We start from the raw sequence: 24,787 nt of genomic DNA on the forward strand, positions 1-24,787 counted from the left end.
ACTACTTTCCTGCACTCTGCAAGAGCAAGGTAAAATAAGCTGCCTCTTTAATTTGCATTTGTTTTAGTCTTATCTTTTTTTCTTCATTCTGATGTTATCTTTCTACTTCAGTTTTGTCTCCTTCTCAGGCACCTAGTTAATCACAGACTTTATTATCATTGCAGGCTCAGTAAAGCGCAATCGCCAGTGAAGTTCGTTCAGTCAATTAATGAAGGTGGGAACAGATAAAATACAGTAAAAAAAAGTTGTTTATTTCGTTCTGTTCATTGGAAGGGAGAGGGCATGCCACGTGCACCACTGTTATAAAGAAAGGAATAATCATTTCAGACACCAATTTAATAAATACACTAAAATTCATACATCAGTGACAGATGCAGCAGAGTCACGTTTCATTACAAAGTTGCATTACCATATCTGTCTTAGTCACATCCCAGTGACTCACAGAAGAACCATTATGGGTATAAATTGCTGTTTTTAATTTCTCTGCTAGTAATGGAAAATGCATTTTACCAACATAAAAAAAAAAGTTGTATATCTCATTTAAGGTATACGTGAGTTTTTATTAATAACACTAGCTTTTTCATTAAATTTGACATTCCAGGACAGGATCTGACATTGCTATAGTGACTGCCAGGCACATTACCAATCTGACTACCCAAGTGCCCTTCCTACAGGTAGGCTCCTCCTTTACATATAGAGACACCATTCTGGCAGGACTGTCTGGGTTGGGAACCGCTGAACTAGACAATGTACAGAAAAGGAATTCAATGCTAAGTCACAGGGCCGGAACTAAGGGTAGGCAGAAGAGGCACCTGCCTAGGGCGCAATGATTGGGGGCACCAGGCAAGAACCTCTCCTGCCTACCCTTAGTCCGCACTCCCTTGGCATTGCCCCCGCTGGTTGTCATTATGCGGTGGGGGAAATGACTCCCATCCCCCCCACGCTTGACAGAACGGTGTATGCGCGCCCACATACACGCACATGTATAGTGTACAGGTACGGGACCTGTTATCCAGAATGCTTAGGAATTGGAACTTTCTGGATAAGGGGTCTTTCTATAATTTGGATCTCCATACCTTAAATCTACTAAAAAATCATTTACATATTAATTAAACCCAATAGGATTGTTTTGTCTCCAATAAGGATTAATTATAACTTAGTTTGGATGAAATACAAGGCACGGTTTTATTATTACAGAGAAAAAGGAAACAATTTTCAAAAATTTGCATAATTTGATGAATGTTAAGTCCATAGGAGATGACCTTCCCATAATTTGGAACTTTCTGGATAACAGGTTTCCAAATAATGCATCTCACCCTGGTACTAGTAAATTATCCTCCACGCTAGCCAAAGAGCCCTCCTTACATTGTATATCTCATACCCAGGAAATCCACCCCCTGATTGTTTTGGTTGGAGGTGGTCTCCCAATGTCTGTCTACTATAAGGATTCACTGTTCCACACTGTGAGTGAAATTTACAAGAAACCACATGTACACTTGCACTCAGTGATTTCACTGGATCAGTCTACCTCCACTAACAATAGTTTTGTCAAAACAGCAATTAGGCCAAGCAGGAACACCAAAAGAACACAAAAAGAGGACATGTGTGGCAGGGAAGTATAGTTATCCATATGCATTGGGAGTATGAGATTTAAAACGAACATCATATTCATGTGTTTTTTAAACCTAGTAACACACTGAGACAGAAACAGGTGTATCCATAAGACCCAAGACTAAACGGGTATGGCATATGCTGCCCATTGTAGACAAAAGTGCACAGAGTTGCACATTGGGGGAGGTTAAATAACTGCTCTCTAAGGGAATAACCCAACATTGGAGGCCAACTCTTCAGGATGAGACAGCAAGCTATCTATACCTGAAGGAAAAGGGACACTCCTCTGATGACAAAATATTTTGGAACAAGAAGACAAATGGTTGAAAAATGTGGGAAGAAGGTAATTTATATCAAACTGGAAAAAGCATCCCTAAACCAAGGGGAGTCACCACCTGTCTCTCATATACAGTGCTGTTGTTACATCTATATTCTGGCAGTTTCTATGGCGTTACCACATCATCATGTAACGGCAGAAACTGCTTATATAAGTGGTAAAATGTTTTCATTTCATGCACGCTGCAGGGCCTCCTTAAGGACTTGGTGGGCCCTGGACCAAAATCCAAGAGTGGGGCCCTATTATCCTGCTGCATGCAGCATGGCAATATTTTTATTTTTACCTACACCAACTTTTTGCCCACACCTGTTTCACCAAAATATAAACCCAGACGTGCCAGAATAATTACTACAGAAGATGGATACTCGGCAAATTTACTTAGAGATGCCAGTATAATTAATAATGTCAATTTAAAATGTTATCCCCAGCTGTGCCATTGTAATGAATGTGGAAATGGCCAATCAGCAAAAAATGGCCAATCTGCAGTTGGTCTTCATCTGAAACACCCAGACTCACCTCTGTAACATGGGTGCCATGGCAGTCACTATCCTCAGCCAGACACTACAGTCCCCCACCAAGCCTGGCTGCCTGACACGGCACAGCAGGACCCTCCCCACCCCATTGGCTGCCCAAAGGCAGCCATTTCATAGCATGTCTGAATTTAGACACCTTCAATTGCCCACCCTTTACAGCTTGGGGAGAATCAACAAAACATTGCCATTTTCAGTGCACAGTGCGTGTCATCAATATTATCCCTGCCTCTTCCTCGGGTTCTTTAATCAAAGCAGAAACAAACGTATTTCCCCCTTCATAATGGACTCTTCCACCATAACTGGTATGCAAATGAGTTGCAGTTGCTGGGTATATATAGCCTTGCCCAGAAGGACAGACAGCTCTGCTGCTGCTGTGGGAGAGGGAACTGTTATTTAATGGGGGGGGCAGCATCACTACTGGCCGCAGGTTTAACTATATTGATATTTTTACATAGGATTTAGATTCTATTCAGCTGATGAGCCCCAGTTTAGGTGCATTGCTCTATCTTTGACCATCAGGGAATACTAACAACACAACCTGAATACACCTTACACAACTGCACAGGGAACATTTGCTACACACCACTGAGTGTCCCTGTCATTTAGCCAATTGTCATCTTATTTATTGCTTTGTGTTAATTACCAGGGGTTTTATTCCATTTATTGCTTTGTTGGCATAGACTGTCTTTAGCTTTTTGGCAGATCGTACAGGCTATCCTTGCAATTGGTCTTGATCTGAGACAACTTGCAATTGGTCTTGATCTGAGACAACTTCCAATTGGTAGTCATCTGAGAAAACTTGCAATTGGTCGTCATCTGAGACAACTTACAATTGGTCTTTATCTGAGACAACTTCCAATTGGTAGTCATCTGAGAAAACTTGCAATTAGTCGTCATCTGAGACAACTTACAATTGGTCTTTATCTGAGACAACTTGCAATTGGTAGTCATCTGAGACAACTTGCAATTGGTCGTCATCTGAGACAACTTGCAATTGGTAGTCATCTGAGACAACTTGCAATTGGTCGTCATCTGAGACAACTTGCAGTTAGTCGTCATCTGAGACAACTTGCAATTGGTATACATGTGAGAAAACTTGCAATTGGTCTTCATCTGAGACAATTTTCAATTGGTCTTCATCTGAGACAACTTGCAATTGGTCTTCATCTGAGAAAATTTGCAATTGGTATACCTCTGAGACAACTTGCAGTTGGTCGTCATCTGAGACAATTTGCAATTGGTATACCTCTGAGACAACCTGCAGTTGGTCTTCATTTATTTTTTCATTTATTTAGGTTTCTGCTTTGCATTCCTACAGTTTGGTTTTTAACAGCAATCCAGTTGCTAGGGTCTTATTTACCCTAGCAACCAGGCAGTAGTTTGAATGAGAGTCTGGGGGTTGGGCTGCATATTAGGGTACACTGGCTCCTGGGCAGGTTAAGGGACAACAAGTCCCATAGTGAAAGCAAGCTGCAGGGCCTCCTTAAGGCCTTGGTGGGCCCTGGGCCAAAATCCAAAGAGTGGCGCCCTATTATCCTGCTGCATGCAGCATGGCAATATTTTTACCTACACCAACTTTTTGCCCACACCCGTTTCACCAAAATATAAACCCAGACGTGCCAGAATAATTACTACAGAAGATGGATACTCGGCAAATTTACTTAGAGATGCCAGTATAATTAATAATGTCAATTTAAAATGTTATCCCCAGCTGTGCCATTGTAATGACTGTGGAAATGGCCAATCAGCAAAAATTGGCCAATGAGACAATCTGCAGTTGGTCCTCATCTGAAACACCCAGACTCACCTCTGTAACATGGGTGCCATGGCAGTCCCTATCCTCAGCCAGACACTACAGTCCCCCACCAAGCCTGGCTGCCTGTCACGGCACAGCAGGGCCCTCCCTACCCCATTGGCTGCCCAAAGGCAGCCATTTCCTAGCATGTCTGAATGCAGACACCTTCAATTGCCCACCCTTTACACCTTGGGGAGAATCAACAAAACGTTGCCATTTTCAGTGCACAGTGCGTGTCATCAATATTATCCCTGCCTCTTCCTCTGGTTCCTTAATCAAAGCAGAAACAAACATATTTCCCCATTCGTAATGGACTCTTCCACCATAACTGGTATGCAAATGAGCTGCAGATGCTGGGTATAGCCTTGGCCAGTAGGGCACACAGCTCTGCTGCTGCTGTGGGAGAGGGAACTGTTATTTAATGGGGGGGCAGCATCACTACTGGCCGCAGGTTTACCTATATTGATATTTTTACATAGGATTTAGATTCTATTCAGCTGATGAGGCCTAGTTTAGGTGCATTGCTCTATCTTTGACCATCAGGGACTCCTAATGACACAACCTGATTACACCTTACACAACTGCACAGGGAACATTTGCTACACACCACTGAGTGTCCCTGTCATTTAGCCAATTGTCATCTTATTTATTGCTTTGTGTTAAATACCAGGGGTTTTATTCCATTTATTGCTTTGTTGGCACAGACTGTCTTTAGCTGTTTGGCAGATTGTACAGGTTATACTTGCAATTGGTCTTGATCTGAGACAACTTGCAGCTGGTCTTTATCTGAGACAATCTGCAGTTGTTCTTCACCTGAGACAACTTGCAATTGGTCATCATCTGAGGATGAAGATACGCAGAGCTACTAGTAGCAGCGACTTTTTCACAGGTACTAGATCTCAGAAAATACCCTGCCATAGACAATACTGAGAATTGCCTTTGCCAAAATACACGTAGATACAGTTATCAGCAAAGCATCAGCATTGTCTATTTAAGTATCCACGACAAGTAGCTGCTACTAGTAGCTCCTTGTGTCTTCACTGTTAGGGCTCTGGCACACGGGGAGATTAGTCGCCCTCGACAAAACTCCCTGTTCGCGGGCGACTAATCTCCCTGAGTTGCCTTCACCTGCCATCCCACCGGCGAAAATGTAAGTCGCCGGTGGGATGGCACAAGCGGCGGCGCGATTTCAAACAAATCGCCGAAGTTGCGTTGTGAGGCTTTTTCGGCGATTTGCGCAAAATCGCGCCGCCGCGTGTGCCATCCCACTGGCGACTTACATTTTCACCGGTGGGATGGCAGGTGAAGGCAACTCGGGGAGATTAGTCGCCCGCGAACAGGGAGTTTGGTCGCGGGCGACTAATCTCCCCGTGTGCCAGAGCCCTTAGGGTGAAGACACACTTAGCTACTACTAGCAGCTACTTTGTCACGGCTACTAGACTCCAGAAAATACCCTGCCATAGACAATACTGAGAATTGCCTCTGCCAAAATACACGTAGATACAGTTATCAGCAAAGCATCAGCATTGTCTATTTTAGTATCCACGACAAGTAGCTGCTACTAGTAAGTCCTTGTGTCTTCACTGTTAGAGTGAAGACACACATAGCTACTAGTAGCAGCTACTTTGTCACGGCTAATAAACTCCAGAAATACCCTGCCATAGGCAATACTGAGAATTGCCTCTGCTAAAACACACACAGAGACAATTATCAGTAAATCATCAGCATTGTCTATTTTAGTAGCCACGACAAGTAGCTGCTACAAGTAGCAATGTGTATCTTCACCCTAAGGGCTCTGGCACACGGGGAGATTAGTCACCCGCGACAAATCTCCCTGTTCGCGGGCGACTAATCTCCCCGAAATGCCATCCCACCGGTGAAAATGTAAATCGCCAGTGGGATGGCACACGCGGTGGTGCGATTTCACCTGAAATCACGGAAGTTGCGGTGGTGATGTCACAAGAACTATGCTGATCACATGAGAATTTCAACCAAAAAAAGAAAAAAATAATTAGTTTTTTGCATTTGTTGTTTTCTACGTTTCGTAAATTACACTTTTATAGTAAAAGCAATGAAAAACAACTTTAAAACATACAACAGAGAAGCAAAAAGATTTTCAAAGTTTAATAAATATGGCTCATGATTTTGGTTTGTTTAAGCTGTACTGTGCCATTGTTGGAATTTTGGTCAATGTACACACCATTCTATTGTACAATGCTGTGCATTGCTCTTTATCATAATTAAAAAAATCAATCTTGAAAAGGGTATATGAAAAAAGGTATATATTACAAAAAATAAGTGGGCAATCTGAAAATACCAATAATGGGATTTATAAAGGGGTTGATATGTTTAAAAACAGGTTTTTATACACTGGTAAAAAGCAAGCATAAAATATAAAAAAGATTCCTTTTGCCTTTGCCGGTTCTTGTGTTTACTGTAAGTGCTAATTTTTGCTGAGATGATGCAAAGGCCTTCTAGTCATCAACTTGATTAATTATGGGACTCATAAACCCATCAAGACATAATACACACCATAACGACCGGAGCTGAACTGATAGCTGCACCAGATTCAACAGTCTTTGATCAGAGCTTCCCGCAGAAGCAATAAATCAGTGCAGTTGCTTTGCACCACATCACAATACTGCTACTTCTTTATTTAGTATTCAGTAAAAGTAGTGATACCAAGCATCTTATCTTCAGCTCTTTTCTCTGTCACTGAATACTTTTTAAACCACTCAATCAATGGATTAATTTAGCTTTTTTATATGTATGCCAGTATATCTCTCGAACATGGCTTCAAAATAAAATCACATAGAACAGGGGAGGAGACCCATATTATTGGGAAATGCTGCCAGTAGTATTCCTTGGCATTTGTCTAAGCTGACACTCACCCATCTGCCTGCAGTTCAAGAGAACAAACCAAAAACAGAGTTCACCTGTGGTGCCAGTCCTGGATGCCAGGTCATATTCTATTCAAAGTAATTTAACTTTGAACAGTATCAGTGGCCCACAGACACACTATTTCTCCTGAAGAATTCTGGGACATAAGCCCTAGAAACAGACAACATCCTAATGTCCTATGAAGATCCAGGACTAGCATAGCAACTGCCCATTTCCCAGCCACCCATATAAATGCAACAGAATAAAAATCAAGGTTAGAGTAAAAAAAGGACCAGAGGGAGTAAAAAAAAAAAGCCATCTTCGTGCAAGAAATGCAATAAAATGTGCCATGTGAAAAAAAGGTATTCACATACCTCTTGCTATACACAAAGCATGAGAAGCTCACTTAAAAAAATTATAGGCAGAGACAAGCTAATTACTTTTTTATGTCCCTGTGTCCAACTAGCATCCAGAACCGCTGCTTTAATAGCCCAGATACTGCCTAATAATTCAGCGCCATAAATCCGAACTTGCAGACAGGCTGTTTAATGTGAGGTTTGACCTTTTGCTACACCATGAGTTTTCAAACCAAAATCCTTCTCTAGTAAGGGATGCTTTATCTACACATATCCATAAGTTTGCTACACTAACTAGCAGCACACACACCATTACCCAGTGTCAGACTGGGGTGCCAAGGGCCCACCAGAAAACCTTAGACCCACTCTCCCCTTCCCACTCACTCACTTTCTTTAGTCCCCTAATTACTTCTTTTTACACAGGGCTGTGGAGTCGGAGTCGAGGAGTCGGAGGCAATTTTGGGTACCTGGAGTCGGAGTCGGCAAAAAATGAACCGACTCTGACTCCTACTGAATTTAATTGGGAATAAAAAAAAAAAAAAAAAGCAAGTTTAAATGTCCCAATTCACAAACAGTCATAATTAATTACTTCTCTGCTATAAGAATAAAGCCCAATGCACACAGTGCATAAACGAACGCGTTGAGTGACCATGAAGCTTGCTTTTCATTGACTGTATGAATGTATAAAATACATTAGCATATTAAAAACAGAGGAGTCGGAGTCGTGGAGTCGGAAGTATCAGAAACTGAGGAGTCGGAGAATTTATCTACTGACTCCACAGCCCTGTTTTTACATACTATTATCTATCCTTTGCTCCATTTCTTCTCATATAGAATTCTTACTCATATAGAGTAATGGCTATGGTATAGGCATACAAAGCAAATGGTTGGGTGAGCAGGAGGGACCACTAACATCTAAGCCCATCGGGAGTTTTCCCGGTATCCTGCTGGGCCAGTCCAACACTGCCATTACCTTTTTATATTTGAGGCAGTGATCATCAAAGGTATTTTCTGTTGCTCTTTTGGATTTTAAGCATTTTCTCTACCAACAAGCTATTATCAAGGGCTTGATGGTAACATTATTTTTTAAACTTACACCTTACTACATGTATAGTCTTGCTCAGTACTAATTAAGGTCTTGAGAGGTCTATTTAATTTTGACAGGCATTGGCAATTTTTTGTATATGATCACATAAGAATACTAATTTAGCACTCCAAAGCAATCTGTCTGACTTTAGCAAGGTCTTCTATTGGAAGAGAATTTTCCATTTATTTGCATGGGAAAGGACCACTGTAGAGTTCCCTAAGAATACTGGGGAGGTCGACGTGCCATGTACGCTATATTCCTCAATGGAAATGTTTTGCTTTTGTGCAATTAAAGCATTTTTACAGACTACAAAGCTTTACTGGTGCTACACTAAACAACATTATTGTATACAAAATACCATATGTAAAGCTGATCAACATGCCAACTTGGCTTTAATCTCTTAGTCTTTTTAAGTCTATAGAAACTTTGACCAATGAGAAAAATTGTTGATAGTTTTCATGTTTTTTAAAAAAAAAAAAAAAAAAAAAAAATTCATGCAACACTATATCCAAGAACACAAAAAAGTTGATAAACATATATTTCTGAAGTATGACTATCATAATAACAAACGGTATTGAACATATGTTTAAATGTTCCAGTATTGTGCAGTCTGAGTTGACATTCTCAGCAGTGAAAACCATGACAGGCCTGGGTGTGGCTTAGCATCGTTAATGCTGTGGCCAATAAACAGTGTTATAAAATTATACCTAAAAACAGGAATTATGTGCAATGTGAATATTATGCATTTAGGTCAGGGCCACAATAGGTAACTTCTGAACAGCAATTAAATAGTTGGAAAGCTCCTCAAAAACATATGACCAATAGATATAAAGCCCGCAACAAAGGGTTCCTGTGAGCAGTTCAAGTTCAACAGTCCCTTGATAACACATCTTTAGTTTCTTCCATGCAGTTTGTATGCTTCTTTCTCCTGGCCTCCCTACTTGCCCCTGCCTGCTTCTAGGCATCCTCCCATTCCTTAAAATACCATGTATTTGGGTGTCACCCTAATTAATTAGCCCAGTTCTCACACAATTTAATGTATAACATTAACAATTTATAGCAATTTGAAAGGTACTAAATTTTGACCAAAACAGTGAATTTTGCACATTAAAGAATATTTTGTTTTTTCACCAAGATCTGTGAGTGCCAAGTGTATTTTATATACAGGTATGGGACCCGTTATTCAGAATGCTCAAATGCTCAGAACCTGGGGTTTTCGGGATAACGGGTCTTCTGTAATTCGCATCACCTTAAGTCTATTAAAAAGTTATTTAAGGAGTAATTAAACCCAATAGGATTGTTTTGCCTCCAATAAGGGGATTAATTATATCTTAGTTGGGCTCAAGTACAAGCTTCCTTAAATTATTAGAGAAAAAGGAAACCATTTTTAAAAATGTGAATTATTTGATTACAATGGAGTGTATGGGAGATGGCCTTTCTGTAATTCTGAACTTTCTGGATAAGGGGGGACGGGGTGTGTGTGTGTGTGTGTGTGTGTGTGTGTGTGTGTGTGTGTGTGTGGTGTGTGTGTGTGTGTGTGTGTGTGTGTGTGTGTGTGTGTGTGTGTGTGTGTGTGTGTGTGTGTGTGTGTGTGTGTGTGTGTGTGTGTGTGTGTGTGTGTGTGTGTGTGTGTGTGTGTGTGTATATATATATTTTTTTTTTTTTTTAAATAAATGTAAGCACACTAATTTTTACTCTAAACCTTTAATTCACAAAAAAGGGAACAGTAATGTTTATATATCTCTAGAAATAAAATGGCCATTTTGCTGGTGCTTGAAATGAAAATAAAATAGTAATGGAAAATAAAAGATTTTCCATAGATATAGATTGCTTAATCTGTAATTCAAACTGTGGAAAAAAATAGTCTTTGTAACGGAGTTTGTTTTATTCCAGAAATTTGTCATACAATAGATGATTCGCCAGAGATATTGGAGGTCTCCCAAATCTCATCATCCATCTGAACAAGAGCTTCCTTCTTTTCTGTCGCCAGTTCCTCGCCCTGGTCACCATCCGCAGATGTCTCTAAGTCAGGTTTTTCTTGGCTACTGACACATTCTCTCTGTCCCACAGCATCACTTGTTGAAACACTTCCATGAGCAGTCCCAGTCTCACACTTAATGTCCACAGGTTTATCAAAGAAGTCATTCTGAAGGATATACCGGACACACTGCAAAACTACATTCCTTTCATGTCTGATGTCATTAGCCAGTAACTTGAAGACAAAAAAAATTCAGCATTAATATGGAAATAAATCCAAATCCCGGTATTTTTAATGATTTTTTTTAAGGTGGTTCGTGCCTCTGTAAAAAGATGCCACAGTAAGCATAATATGCAAAAAGTGATATTTCAACTCAAATACATTTCATACACGGTCCACTATTTGCCTCTATGTGGTTTTTATACTAATGGACCAGTGATAGTAACCTGCATACATCAGCATTTTGACTAATCCAGTGGAACAAGAATAATTAAAGCATTAAACTTATAGTTTCAGGATTGGGCAAAAAGTGTCCAAGGCCAGTTTACCTCTGTTTTACTAGGAAGCCAGTTAGGCTGGAGATTGTGCTGAACTGATTAAGAACTACGTTTCTCTTAAATGAACAAAACTAGTTATAAACATCAAGAAACGTTCGCAAATACTCATTGCATAAACAATGAATCAGTACATGTTTTTCTATTACACAGGGGGGATTGCACTTAACAGATGCACCCCACACTAGTGAAGTTGTACAGCTTCACTGTATTTTATAAGGCTTTAATCAATGTTACAATACAAAAATGGATAGAAAAATAAGAGAGAATACACTGAAAGAGGACATTTTGACATGTTGGCAGGTTATGATGGTTTCTCTGCATTAACATGAATCTTACCATATGCGAAAGAAGTAAACATGGACACTTCTTATTTTTGCACTTTAGCTTATAGCCTTTCTATTTTGCAAAACTTTAGAATAAAGCATAACTAAATAAGCATTTTGTTAGCAATTATAAACAGCAGCAGAAATACAACATTAGTGTATAAATAAAAAAAAAAATTGTGAGGTCTACACTCTGGTACGTAAATCTGCCAGTTCAGATGAGGGGGGAGAGCAGTGCCCTCATTCAGCCAATCATCATAAGGTCATAAAAAATGTTGTGGAAATAAACTCTCCAAAATATCAGACATAACCATAGTAACTTGCTTTTAGTGCCTACACCAGAAGATTATAACTTGTGGCCTTCCTGCATCCTGCTGTGGCTCCTGGGAGATGTAGTTACCAGATCTCTATGCTGAAGCCACCACAGTAAGCCTACATAAAACAAAAATACACCGCCTGCTTCAGCCTAGATGGAAATGAATAAGAAAATAAAAGTCCACTGAGACAAAAATCATGCTTTTTTACCATTTCTAGAAGAGTAGGTTGGCATCTAATTGGAGTTCTGAATGGCTTCTTTTCACATTTCTTGTGACTTTTATTAGGGGGAAATTTACTGTGAGGTCCTTTGCTCTGCTGAGCTGCGTCTGAGGAATAAACGTGTTGGCTCTTTAATTCCTTTCCTGGTTTGTCACTTAATACTGTGCCGGCAGCACTTGGCTTGTGCGTCTGGAGAATTTGCTTATTTTCTTCCAAAGCCGCCTTAACACATCTAATGGGTTGTTCTAAAACAGAAAGGAGATTTAGTTATTTTTAAGTAATGGATTTAGGGATGCACTGAATCCATTATTATGGGATTCAGACAAACTCTAAATCCTTTGTGAAAGGAAGGGCTAAAGAGCCCACTCTGCAATGTTGTGCACAGTGAAAAATGTACAACTTCCATGTTTATGTAACAACAAGACACATTATTTTAAGGATTCAATTTGCCAATCACGTGGATTTGCCAAATCCTGCTGAAAAAGGCTGAATCTTGGCTGAATCCCAGATTTGGTGCATCCCTAAAAGGACTACAATGTTGCTAGACATATCTTGGATAAAAAACAAAAAAGTGTTAATATATTTTTAAAAGAGAAAAGTTCAAATGGCAATTGAAATTCTTTACCGACCACCCTCCACTTGAGAAAAGAATTGTGAATTAAAACCACATAATCTCTAAACGTTATGTATGTCCCTGGTTGTTTCTATGGAACATGACAAACACAGTTTGTGACAGACACCACTGCAGTGAAAAGTCAAAAATTAGGGTATCTATTACTGGCCATGCAAAAACAGGTACTAGGCAGTGTGATATAAGAACATGTGAGCCCTAAGAAGGAAAGCAGCATATGCCGGCCTGAAATGATCTTATATCTGCAAGTCTCGCTTGTTATTTTATAAAAGAGCTGCATAGTCATCCCATTAAGTTAAGGGATTCTGTTAGAATCCCTAAAAACAAATAATCTTCCTATCTGGTTTCCTCCGCTACCACAGACAGCCTCAGTCAGCCCCTGCTTGGATTCTGAAGCAATCCAACTGGTTTCTTACAGCACAGTGTGATGCCTCTGTGTGCAGTAGGACCCAATTGGAAGCAAGTATACTCATCACTGGATGTGTATTCTCTTTTCCGACAGGGTCCAGCTGCACTGAGAGAACAGGACAGCCGGCTGCTACTTACATTTCTTGACCAGCTTTGGTAGGGCTACCTAAACTGGGATTAGAAGTTGTGCACTTTTGGCCCCTGTCTTAATAATAAACCATAACTCTAGTATTCCAGTAAGGAAATAAGGAAAGCAACTTCAAAGTAGCAACCAAAATATCTCCAGAGAACTGGCTGCACCTGAAGACAGTGCCAATTTATTTGAACTGTATACCAGAGTCACCTTTATCATGGTAAAGTATTACCATAGGTTTGGAAGTGTGAGATTGTGTTTAATCACCTGTTTGATGTCTATATTCTTTACACGTGATTGCTGTTTTTGGTACCAATCCCAACACTGACAAAGCTCAATTGATTTGTATTTTGAAACTGACTAGGAATGAGGATACTTGAACAAAACAATCCTCTCAGGATTTCTTATATTCATCCATAGCTACCCATTATTGCAACACTCGTTATAAAGTAACACCATGTATAATAATTGGGCATGCTAATTATTTTAGGTTTCAAGTGAACCCAAATTCCTTTACAAAACACTGCAAAGAATACAATATCACATAAAAACCCTAATTAGCTATAAGATATTAGCCCTACAGATAGTTAGATACTTGCAAACGACCAAGGAAGAACTGCAGTTTAAGGTGGGTTTATGGATTAGTGGCCTGCAGTTAATCTCAGATACCACAGTAATAAAATGTTGCTACTTAAGAAAAGCAATTTGTATGCCCTTCCATCGAAATTCACTTTATTGCATTTCAGGGAGATTAGTCACCCACGGTAGCAGAGATTTAACCACAGGAGACTAATCTCCCCGTGGGCCATCAGCCTTAAGTAGAAAAGAATCAGTTCTTACCAGTGGGTTCAGAGTCACTGTCGGAGGAGCTGCCATAACTGCAGATTAGTTTGCTTAGGGCAGAAGTTACCTGCTTTGGAACTACAGATAACCCTGTGCTCACCTTTGTTTCATCATTGTCAGATTCTGTAAGGCAAGGAAATGTATCATAAATAAACTGCATGAAAACCTACTAACTGGTTATTGGTGTTTGTATACTGGCTATCAATCTTTCTAGACTGATTTCTGGGTTAACAATTTTAGCCATGCCTTAATCTCTTTCATCAGTAATGAGTGCAGATGAAAATGACAGAATTTGCTGTATTTCAAAAAGACTAGAAAAATATCAATGTGCAACTTCCCTTAATTTTTACTCTGATAAATCTTGGGGATCAACCCAGTGTAGTAGGAGCTCTGCAGCCCTATTCAGTTGTACAGGTGGATGGTGGAGAGATAGGAAATATATTCTATTCATGTAATAAAAAAAACCAAAAACTGTATATTGTTCTTTATTTGTAGTTGTCTCCAGCCAATCCATATGGTCAATACAGTATAGTTTTTGTTTAAATAATAAACCAGTGGGGGTGTTTTACTGGCTGCAAACCTCTTTATTATTCCAGCCCCATGTGTTGCGGAGGTGTGCCAAAAACTGCCCAAGTTATAGTAAATTGTATAGACTTCCCTGTAAGGATTTTTCAATATTCACCAATCTCCCTCCAAAAGTTCTGGATAAGGGGGCACAGGAGCAGACAGTGGACACGGTCAGCCTATGTGATCTTCACTATGTGCCTATATGATCTTTACTAAGTGGTATGAGTTGCAGTATGAGTAGTATGAGTTATGCAGTACCTGCACAGTCATTTCTTGGTATTTGCTCACTGGCAAAATTTGTATGGCTCGTGAGTAATATTGCAGTATTTTAGCTGCATTGTGGTCTAATTTTGGCAGTGGTATATAAATCTCTGAATCTTTTAATATAGATTAATTTTTTTCTTACCTGGATCACTGCCTGCCAACATATTTAGAGGATCCACTGTGTTATTTCTCTTCTGGGCCACATTTTTCTCTTGAGAGTCTGTAGTTTTTTCTGCTTCTGCATTAGAGGTGCCATCTTGATGTAGATTTTCATTTTCTCTGAAATTTTTCTTGAAATTTCTTTGTTTTTTGCGACTCTGCCAATTCTTGGTACCTTGATTAGGCTGACTGGACTGCCCTTTCTTCATTCCTTTCATTTTCCTGCATCAATATAAAGAAAAGGCTTCAGGCAAATTTTACTTTATTGGACCACTGTAACTTAAAGTTTTTTCTTCCTATGCATTTGCCTAATGGAAATATTAAGGCATACAATTTCATTAATTTTCCCTATGATCTGTTCTCCCTAGAAGTGGGACAGATGCATTTCCAAGTACTTCCTAGTGGTGGCTAAGGGCAGAATATAGGAAGATGAAGCTTAGCTTTGAATAACCAACATTTACTAATGTGGATCGCACAAATAAGAACAAGTGATGCTTTCCTGCATGACTGAGTTTAGTATGAAGCAAGAATCAACAGCACAAACTACTTTGCTTACATACCCCCCCAGGCGCAGGGAGGCATTTATCCGCTTTGCTTGCACAAGGTACAAGCATTAAAGTATTCAGTCTAGCAACTAGCAGCACTCAGAAAAAAATAAATGTACATAAACTATAAATAATGCTTTAGGCTTGCGTTCCATATTCATGACAGATGTGTCTGTGCCTCCACGTAGCCACTGGCTGACTAATCATTGATGTTGCTGGTCATAAAGGGTAGATACAGGTATCCTGCAAAATGTTGTCATTCACAATTGTTAACACAACATAAAAATTGTACATACCCAAACTGGGGGGTTGTTAACACTTCTCCACGTTCTTCCCTCTCTTTCTTGAGTTGCTGCTTTTTGACAATGTTTGCTAGTGTTGGAAAGTTTCTTAAAGAGAAAAATATTAGAGATTACTACATAAAATGTATAGAGTATAAAATAATCAACAAATCAACAATAAAATTGTTCCTTTATTTTCTGTATATCATATGACAATAGCACATTTGCTCAAACAAAATAATCCTGCTTGTGCATTGGAGGCTAATTTAAAAGAGATTAACCAAGTTTGTATTCACAAGTTTATCTATTATCAGCTTTTATAATGAAAAGCACTTACATCATCTCCGACTAAGGTCACTTTCTGTGCTGATTTGTAACAAATGCATCCCACTAACTCCATTATTGTAGTAGACAGGCAAGAAAAGCTGTTTCAAGGGGTAACGAGGCAAGCCTCTCTGGGTGCTGTCAGCTGTTCCCTAATTTTAATTTTATATTAGCTGTCATGTGTTTTTCCATTAGCAGTGCATTGTATGTACAACATTTGCACACCGGCACACTTGTTACTCTCTCTCCCACACATACCTACCTGACTACAATATCCACATGTGAAACAGTGAAGCAAGAGCAGTTGAGTATTTTTACTGGAACTTTAATGGGGCAGTATACCCCCTTGCTCATCTTAAATGCAATGAATAGACTTTCAGTCACAAGAAATCTATGTTTACTGAGCTGAATTGGACAAACACTGGAAGTGGAGGCAAATAATTATACCCCCAGTGTACAGATATCCCCCTGCATAAACTCCTGCTTATCTGTGCACTGGAAATGGGATTCACAGATGTGCTTTCCTACTCAGTTAGTGAAACTTATAATGGCTGTTTTCTCTGAGTGATCAGAATATCACTGTGGCACACTGCACAAACAGCAAAAAGTACTTACTTTCTTCTTTCTTCTCTCCATTTTGCAATTTCATCTGGTGTATCAAGTTTAATTCTCTTAGCTCCAGGAGCATGCATCTAGACAGAAATATAAGCTAAATAAGATTGTGGCAGAATGCATAAGCATTTTAAAACCACCTCAAAAGCAATTTACATTGAGCAATCAGCAAAGAATTGTATTTCTGATATATGTTAAATTTTACATGTACTCGTGCTTTTTACAAACTTTATTTTGAGTTTCAGTTTAGATGTTCTTTAGTGCACTTTGTCTATTAAAACTGTCAAATTCCTGTAGTTGTGTAAAGAAAACCACCCAAATATATAATTATTATATTATTTAAATATTTTTGCATTGTTGAAAATACTAAGCATCTTTCCATTTATTGTAATTGCAACCCAAAGCTATACATCAATCCCTTTCTATTCCCTACACTGCTGGTTCCTACAATGTTACTGAAGTCAGTCATTTCCTTTGAAGAAACATGCAAGGTATTGCTCAAGTGTTGGCTGGAGGAGAAATGGTTTACACTAAATTGTTTGAAGAGTCAGAAGAAAAAGTGAGAAAAAGGACAAATACTGCTTTGAATAGTAATTTTCATCTATAGATAAATGTAAGGGCAAAGGCAAATAGGTAAATTCATGTATTACAGAAGACATTTCCAGCTCTGTTAGTGCACAGCACAATACTCATAATCTTTCATTTCTATGCTAATCACCTAGACCTGAAGGGGCAAATAGTGGGTCAGGAACTTTCTTTGAAAAATGGGTAGTGCTTTCAAGCAACTTATCTCCTGATCAGCAATTACCCCCTAATATCCAAGAGATTGCTACTGAAGTGCATTTTGTTGCCTGCTTGCTGAGCTACATTTACCAGGCAGCACAATGACTTTAATTGGACCATCTGTCATTGCCCTAAAACCACTGAAAATGTTTAATGTATGTGGAAATTTACTTACTTAGAATTACATTTTCTATCATTATATAAAAAATAAAACTTTTGGTTGGAGCTCTCCTATAAGTATGCATAAGGAATATAAATGCAGAAAGAATATGAAGCGTTCCTGCTGTGTGTGTCCAGCAATCCTATGTGCCCAGAGCTACACAAGCTTCCACTAAGGCACTACTAAATGTTTATTTTTTTTCCTCTCTCTCCTGGGAATGGTTATTTAACTAGAGGCACATGCAACTTAAAGGAGAAAGGTAAAAACTAAGTAAGCTTTATCAGAAAGGTCTATGTAAATACAGCCATAAGCACTCACAGAAACGCTGCACTGAGTTCTGTCAAAAGATTTCTTGTGTCTGTAATTCATGTAACAGAGACACGCAGCTCTCTGCTCTCTCCTGCTCCCCCCTCACTCAAGAATGCTAAGAACTCATTCTCCCCCTTAGGAATGTGGATCTAAGCCAGTCAGCAGGAAGCTGACTCATAGTCAAACTAACTGAGCATGTTCACTTGGTCTTGGTCTCGGTGCAGGAGTGAGGCATTATGGGAACTTTCTTTACACAGCTCAGCATTTTTTCTTCCTTTTTGGCTTCTCATCATCTGAACAGGTGAAATATGAGGAGACTTAAGGGCACTATTGAGAGAACTGAAGGTATGCCTGCAGCTTGGGATTAACTCTTTAGCCTTTCCGTCTCCTTTAAAGTGACTAATTATAAAAAAGGAAATCCATGTAATAACCCCATTAAGGCTGCCCATAATCTGCAGAGAAATATTCAAGAAACCACACACAAAAAAATCCAGCACAGGTATTTTTCAGTAATAAGGAGAATTTGTAAATACAAAATATTGGGGGCAGATTTGCTAAAAATCCAAAATTTCTCTCTTTTATTTTTATTTTCAAATTTGACTAAATTCGTTTACCCCGAATGTCCAATATTTACTATAAAAAGTTGCAAGGAGAACTCGCTCCAGAAAAGTCGTAAAGAATTCGACCTTTTATAAACTGTCAGTGCAAAAATCCTAACTTGTCGCTGCAACAATTGAAAAAGGTGTGACTTGGACAAAACTGAGCAAAATATCTATAGCTTTGAGAGAAAAGAAAGAACTTCAAGGAAAGAGAAGGGACCTTTGCCATTGATCTCTACAAGAACTTGGCAAGTTTAATCTGGCAAATTGTTGGACTTGGATTTTTAGCTGTTTTGACGCAAAGTAAATCTTGGAAAAGTTGTAGCGTTTTTCTTTGCAAGTTTTTCTAAAAAATTTAAAAATCAATGGTTAGTAAATGAGCCCCTTGGGGTTGGGTCACTTTGAAAGGCAAACCCAGTCTACAAGTCTTTGTTTGCTTGGCCATGTTGGCACTTTCCATGTGAGACAATGGGGGAGATTTATTAAGACACGAATGCTCCAAGCATATTTTTGCCTTTTTTTTTTTTACTCTTTCGCGACTTTTTCGTGCACCCGCGCAACTTTTTCGCGACTTTGAAATTCACACTTCAAATACAGGAATAAAAAAAGAATACCACCAGGTGACAATCAGAATACTAAAATGGAAACCAAGGCAAGGAAACCAAGGCATTTGGGCATAAACAGGATTGTTTACTATGCATCATGAAAGTTTTTTAGCTGCACTGAATATGTTTAGGTAAGATTTAAGAAAAGGGTGAAAGAGACAAGCCTTATGCAAAGCAGCGGTTACTGACGTTTTTCCAGTGAATGTGTACCAGCTTCTCATGGGCGCTGAAACTGCAGCCTGGTTCTTCACACTGCAAAGATATTGTAACAGACTCAATCCTTTATATTATTTGCATGGCATTTTGGGCCACAAGCTTAAATGACAAAAGACTATCAGATTAAAACAAACCCAGCTTCCTCCAGCCCCCTTTATCATATTAGCTGCTAATCATTTAACTTTTTTTCAGGGTATTTATTTTTTAAATACTGGTGCCTACAAACTGACCACTCTATTCACCATATGGTCATACAAACTGAACTAATAAAGTATAAAATATCATAGCTCTGCATCTATAAATAACATGCTTTCAAGAAATATAGTGCAGACTATGATTTACTTTCATTGCCAGACACTAATTTAAAACATTTTAATATATACATAAAAAAAAAAAAAATTGTCCCACATTAAATATACAGGTTTTTTTTTATATTTCTCCAACACCTGACCTAAATTTTTTTTTGATATTACTAGTCCTTTAAAGGAGACATGTCATATAAACATTAAGAATGTACCAGTGAATTATACTCCTAAATATAGAAGGATTGTGCTTAAAAAAAGTTGTGTTTCGGACTGATTTATTGAGAAATTCCACCAAAACCCCACTAGTCCCACCAATCCGTTCCACTTCCTGCTGGCTGTATTCGCTGGATGTGCAGAGGAGCCGGCGACTCTCAGTACACTGCGCTGTAGGATAGGAACCAATCAGCAGCTAGGCTGACCTTGTAGGGAACTGAAGCCTGTCATTGCTTGTGTGACTGCAGGGTTGTGATTGGCTATCCCCCCTGCTGTCGTGCTTCTGGCATAGACCATTAGGACACACCCACCCTTCATCTGAAACACTGACAGAGACCTGAGAGGATCCATATGGAGCTCCAATAAAGGGGTCATTTTTGCTGACAGTATTCAATTTTAGCCCAAAGTGAAACCAGCACCACATATTATTCATAATTGCCTACAAAATTAGAGTTTTTCCATTTATCCAATGTCTCCATTAAGAAAGACAAGTCTATCTGTTTTATCTTCTGGGCTCCACTGCTGCACTTTCCTTTTGGGTGTGTGGGCTATGAGTGGGCTAAATCCTAGACCTTCAGTAGAAGATATCAGGCTTTAATACAGTAAGCGGCAATGCAGCACTTTGCTTTTTAGATCAAATTTAAAAGCCTACTTTGGCCCACAACCTAAGAAGCACTATTCATAGTTGTATACTTATGGTTGATATAGACCCTTTATCCAATATTGTATCTTAATATTTATAGTTCCACTAAAATCTAATTTTTTTTTTTTTTTTTTTCAATTCTTTATTTTTAGATTTTTCAGTTATGGGAAGGGATACAGAAAGGAAAAAAGGGGGGAGGGGAGGGTAACAGTGCACTTGTACAATATGTCATTACTTAACAGTATAAATTGTAGGAAACAGCTGTCAACAAGTTATTGTTAGTATAACATAGAGTAATATAGAAGAATACATAGGTTGTGGTAGATAGAAAGACATACTAGCTTAAATGGCAGAGATTGATCTGAAAGTTATAAAGAGTTTGTATAATTCAACCAAGGTGTCCATATGTTCCAATATTGTGGACTCTTGTTATGGATTAGATATGTTATTTCTTCCAATTGTCTTACATCATTTGTATTATTTAACCATTCCATGAAGGTAGGGGCTTCGATGGATTTCCATTTCTTAGGTATTAGTGCCTTTGCTGATTGTAATAAATGCAAAATCTAATTTTTTAAACTGATCTTTACAAAGGCATACCTCTAAGAAGTTATTTTACCATTACTGTATGTTTTCATGTTGGATCCAATGAACAAAATGTTTGAGACATAACTAAAAGCATTAAGCCCTATTTATTTCCAGGAGCAGATTGTTCATGTTGGCTCCTTAATGAACAATAGGCCCAAATAATAAGGCTACTTAACAATATATCTGAGACAATTAAATATTATGGCAGCAAGCAAAAACTCCTGACCTAATATAGCTTACCTTGACATGTTGAGAAGTGTGTTCATTATACTTTGCTTGATTTTTGAACCCACGGTCACACGTGTCACAGTAGTATGTGTAAACTGGTTCTTTCTTTTGCTTTTTCTGGGAGGATAACATATTAGAAGAAAAGATGTGAATTTGTGGAAATTAAAAACCAACATACCTTGTCCACAGCACCAAAAAAAGGAGCAAAATAAAAACAGGTTGGTTTTTTATCTCCAACAATTTCTACCACTATACTTTGCTCTTAATGACAATCTCATACAAACGGAAATGCTGGAGGAGTCTTAAACTTTTGGAGGAGTCTAAAAGTGTTTTGTGAATGTAGTGCACAAAAGTGAACTAAATTTGAAGCGGATTTGGTGTTAAATGGGCCATCACATGATGTCCAGCCTCTTACCGAATGTTGTTTTGTTCTACTTTGACAGTTTCCAAATGGCATTCGGCTTTCATGGTTAAAATATCCATGTCCCCCTAAAGCACAACAAAAAATTTAAATTAATGAATATTAACATTTCAAAAATAATTACATTTTTCCATACATAGGTTTCTGAAATTCTCCTGTATCTGTTTCTATAGAAACACAATCCATTTTCTGTTTGGCAAGGGTATTAACTGTATTAAATGTTATGTAAAATAAGACAATTTACATAACATTTTATGACTCATGGAATGTATAGTTACTTCTCTAGAAAGGCAGCAAGTTCAACATCAATTAAACATGGTTTAATTAAGAAGCATCTAAATAAACTAAATCTCACATAAGGAAAGATAACAGGCCTCACCAATGTCAGTATTTAGAGGTTATAAGTTTAGGATGATATATAAAGCCAAGTCACGTTGACATGCCAACAAATATAATGAATAATTGCTAGTCTTCTTCAGACTATATTCTGGCCTGTGTTTAACATTCTGTTTTAAACAAATAATTAGCTACAAATGATTTTAAAGACCATTTAAATCTAAATACGATTTAATTGCTAAATGTCTACCTTTGCATGGTTAACTTCTAAAGTAAGCATTACATTGACAGACATTAAGGTATAGAGTAAGTTTCATAGTCTGAGGCATGTTTTTTTTTATTTTTTTTTACACTTGTCTTTTACATGTCTGGAAGATAGAATTTGCCAGTTATTTAAATGACCATATGTGCTAGGGAGATGGCTCATTAACCTATTTGTAAAGACATAATGTGTTTATGTGTGCATATATCACTTTTGCAACTTACATTTATAAACTTATAGCTAGCAAACAAAGGGTTAACTAAATACAGACTGTTTTTAGGAAGTGCATAGACAATTACAGTTTCTGACACTTTGGGCCTTTAAAAATCTGTGGAGGTGAAAGTCAGCCTAGCAGTATAAAGCTACCTAGAACAGCTAATATGTCAGTAACTGATTAAAATAGAAAAAGTATGTAAATTACAAAACTGCTCAGGGACCATATTAATTTTTGGGTTAAAGGAGAACTAAACTCTAAAAATTAATATGGTTAAGGATGCCATATTTTATATATTGAACTTACTGTGCCAGCCTAAACTTTCAGCACCTCAAAACCAGCAATAATTCAGGTGTTTACAGTTGTAACAGGAGTTTCCCATCTTGGAAAGTGTCTGTGAGACTCACATGCTCAGTGTGCTCTGTGCAGCTCTTGAGAAGCTAAGCTTAGGGATTGTTGCTACAGGGCTGATTATTACTTTCTGATGCTAATTGCATGAGCTGTCATGTAGTAATGATATATATTAATTACTAATCAGCCTTGTATTGTGACATTTATATTCTATATACACAGTATATTGAGAGTCTGTCAGTGTGACAGAGCATGTCCAGGGAATCAGCAGAAAACAAGATGGGGAGCTATTGGGGCATCTTCAGGAGCACAGATCTTCCCTGCTAAAGGGCTGTGGTTACCTTTGGCTGATAGAGAAGCCCAGAACATAATATACAGCATTTCTAGCCTACTTTTTTGGTTAAGCTTTAGTTCTTCTGTAGATTTATTTTCCTAAAGCTGCCTACACATATAGATATTGTGAGATTCAGGTTTTGTACAGAACAATCTGGACAGATATTACCTTGCCATGGATTTCAATACCATCTGCGAGATTTGAAAACTTCTATATCCCTTTGTGCATACAATACCTGTGTGTGTGATGTCTGAACATCCATATTTGCAACACAGTAATGTTTTTGCTAATATTACATGGTCCCATTTTGGCCAGACTGGTACAATAAGTAAGGTACAAGTCTTTAAATGCGCCACTAAGAGGCAGTGCTCTCCTCTTACATATCTAACTCAATCCCTGCAGCTGAGTGTCAGAGTAGATGAGTGCTGCTACACAGGAAGGGAACAAGGAATTAGGGTGCAGAATTTTGTATAAATTATATTTAAAAACATTATTAAAATTAGTAAAATAGCAAAAAGTCTCAGTGTCGTTAATGAAAGGTGCAAGATCCATGTATATGTGCGAAATAGAGTAAGTGAAGTATGTGCTGCAGACAGCTGGGACTTCTATACAGCTGGGCCAGTGTAGCATTTGTTACAGACATATATTCAGTATTAAATGAATCCTATGCCAACCATAACCGAATTGCAATATAGATCTCTTCTGATAATGCCAAGTATTCCTGTATCTAACATGTGACCCTTTCACAGTTGCATTCTTTCAGTGTCGACGTCTAATACAGCCAGTCCGTGCCCCTTACTGTACCAACTATACCAACTAATCGGACATTTGTTATACTGGGTTATATGAGTGCCCCTCGTATCCCTTCCTACCAGCACTCACCTCCACGCTGTTCGCTGTATGACGGCTGCTGTCTGTACTGAGGCCGCCACTGGTTCCATCCCCCACCCCACAGTCCCTGTGGGTGAGGTGGAGGGCAGTCAAACCATGGAGCGGAGGGTGGAGGGCCAGAGCTGGGCCCTGCTGTAAATACCGGAGGTCTAAGCACCGGAGCCGGGTAATGATTGCTGTGCTCCATACTAGCAGATAGCAGAGCACACATCAGACAACGTGCGTACTCAGCTATTCACTCACTTCCGGGTACAGTAACAAAGACGCCATGTTTGATATGGGCAAAACGATCTATTCCCCTTATTAGGGATTATTGCCATTTATCACAGAGACTTTTTAGAGCGTAAATAGCATTTCACATGCACTGTTATTTATGCTGCTGTCAAAGTTTCAATGCTATTTCTGCCACTTCGCTAGGTGGGATTAATCATGACAAATAACGGCACGGGTCTGTGGAACTAGCAATACCTCTTCAGTATTGCGTTCTCCTTATGTTATGGCTCTAAAAGGCCATTATCTTGTATCGGAAAGGCTCTGGCTAACCACAACTATCAGTGACCGAAAATGT

General features: G+C 38.7%; 1 protein-coding gene across 1 annotated transcript; it reads right to left on the bottom strand.

Annotated features, from left to right (window-relative positions):
* Window positions 1-10,287: 10,287 nt before the first annotated feature.
* Window positions 10,288-24,766, bottom strand: nufip1 (nuclear FMR1 interacting protein 1). The gene is given in 10 exon segments (NM_001045724.1): window positions 10,288-10,811; window positions 11,983-12,239; window positions 14,007-14,132; window positions 14,983-15,221; window positions 15,841-15,933; window positions 16,765-16,841; window positions 19,407-19,469; window positions 21,423-21,527; window positions 21,826-21,899; window positions 24,211-24,766. Coding segments are annotated over 10 exon segments (1,566 nt in total). The 5' UTR covers window positions 24,431-24,766; the 3' UTR covers window positions 10,288-10,499.
* Between the last annotated feature and the right edge of the window lie 21 nt (window positions 24,767-24,787).

This window comes from Xenopus tropicalis, chromosome 2, assembly GCF_000004195.4.
Source record: "Xenopus tropicalis strain Nigerian chromosome 2, UCB_Xtro_10.0, whole genome shotgun sequence".
NCBI classification, from domain to species: Eukaryota; Metazoa; Chordata; class Amphibia; order Anura; family Pipidae; genus Xenopus; species Xenopus tropicalis.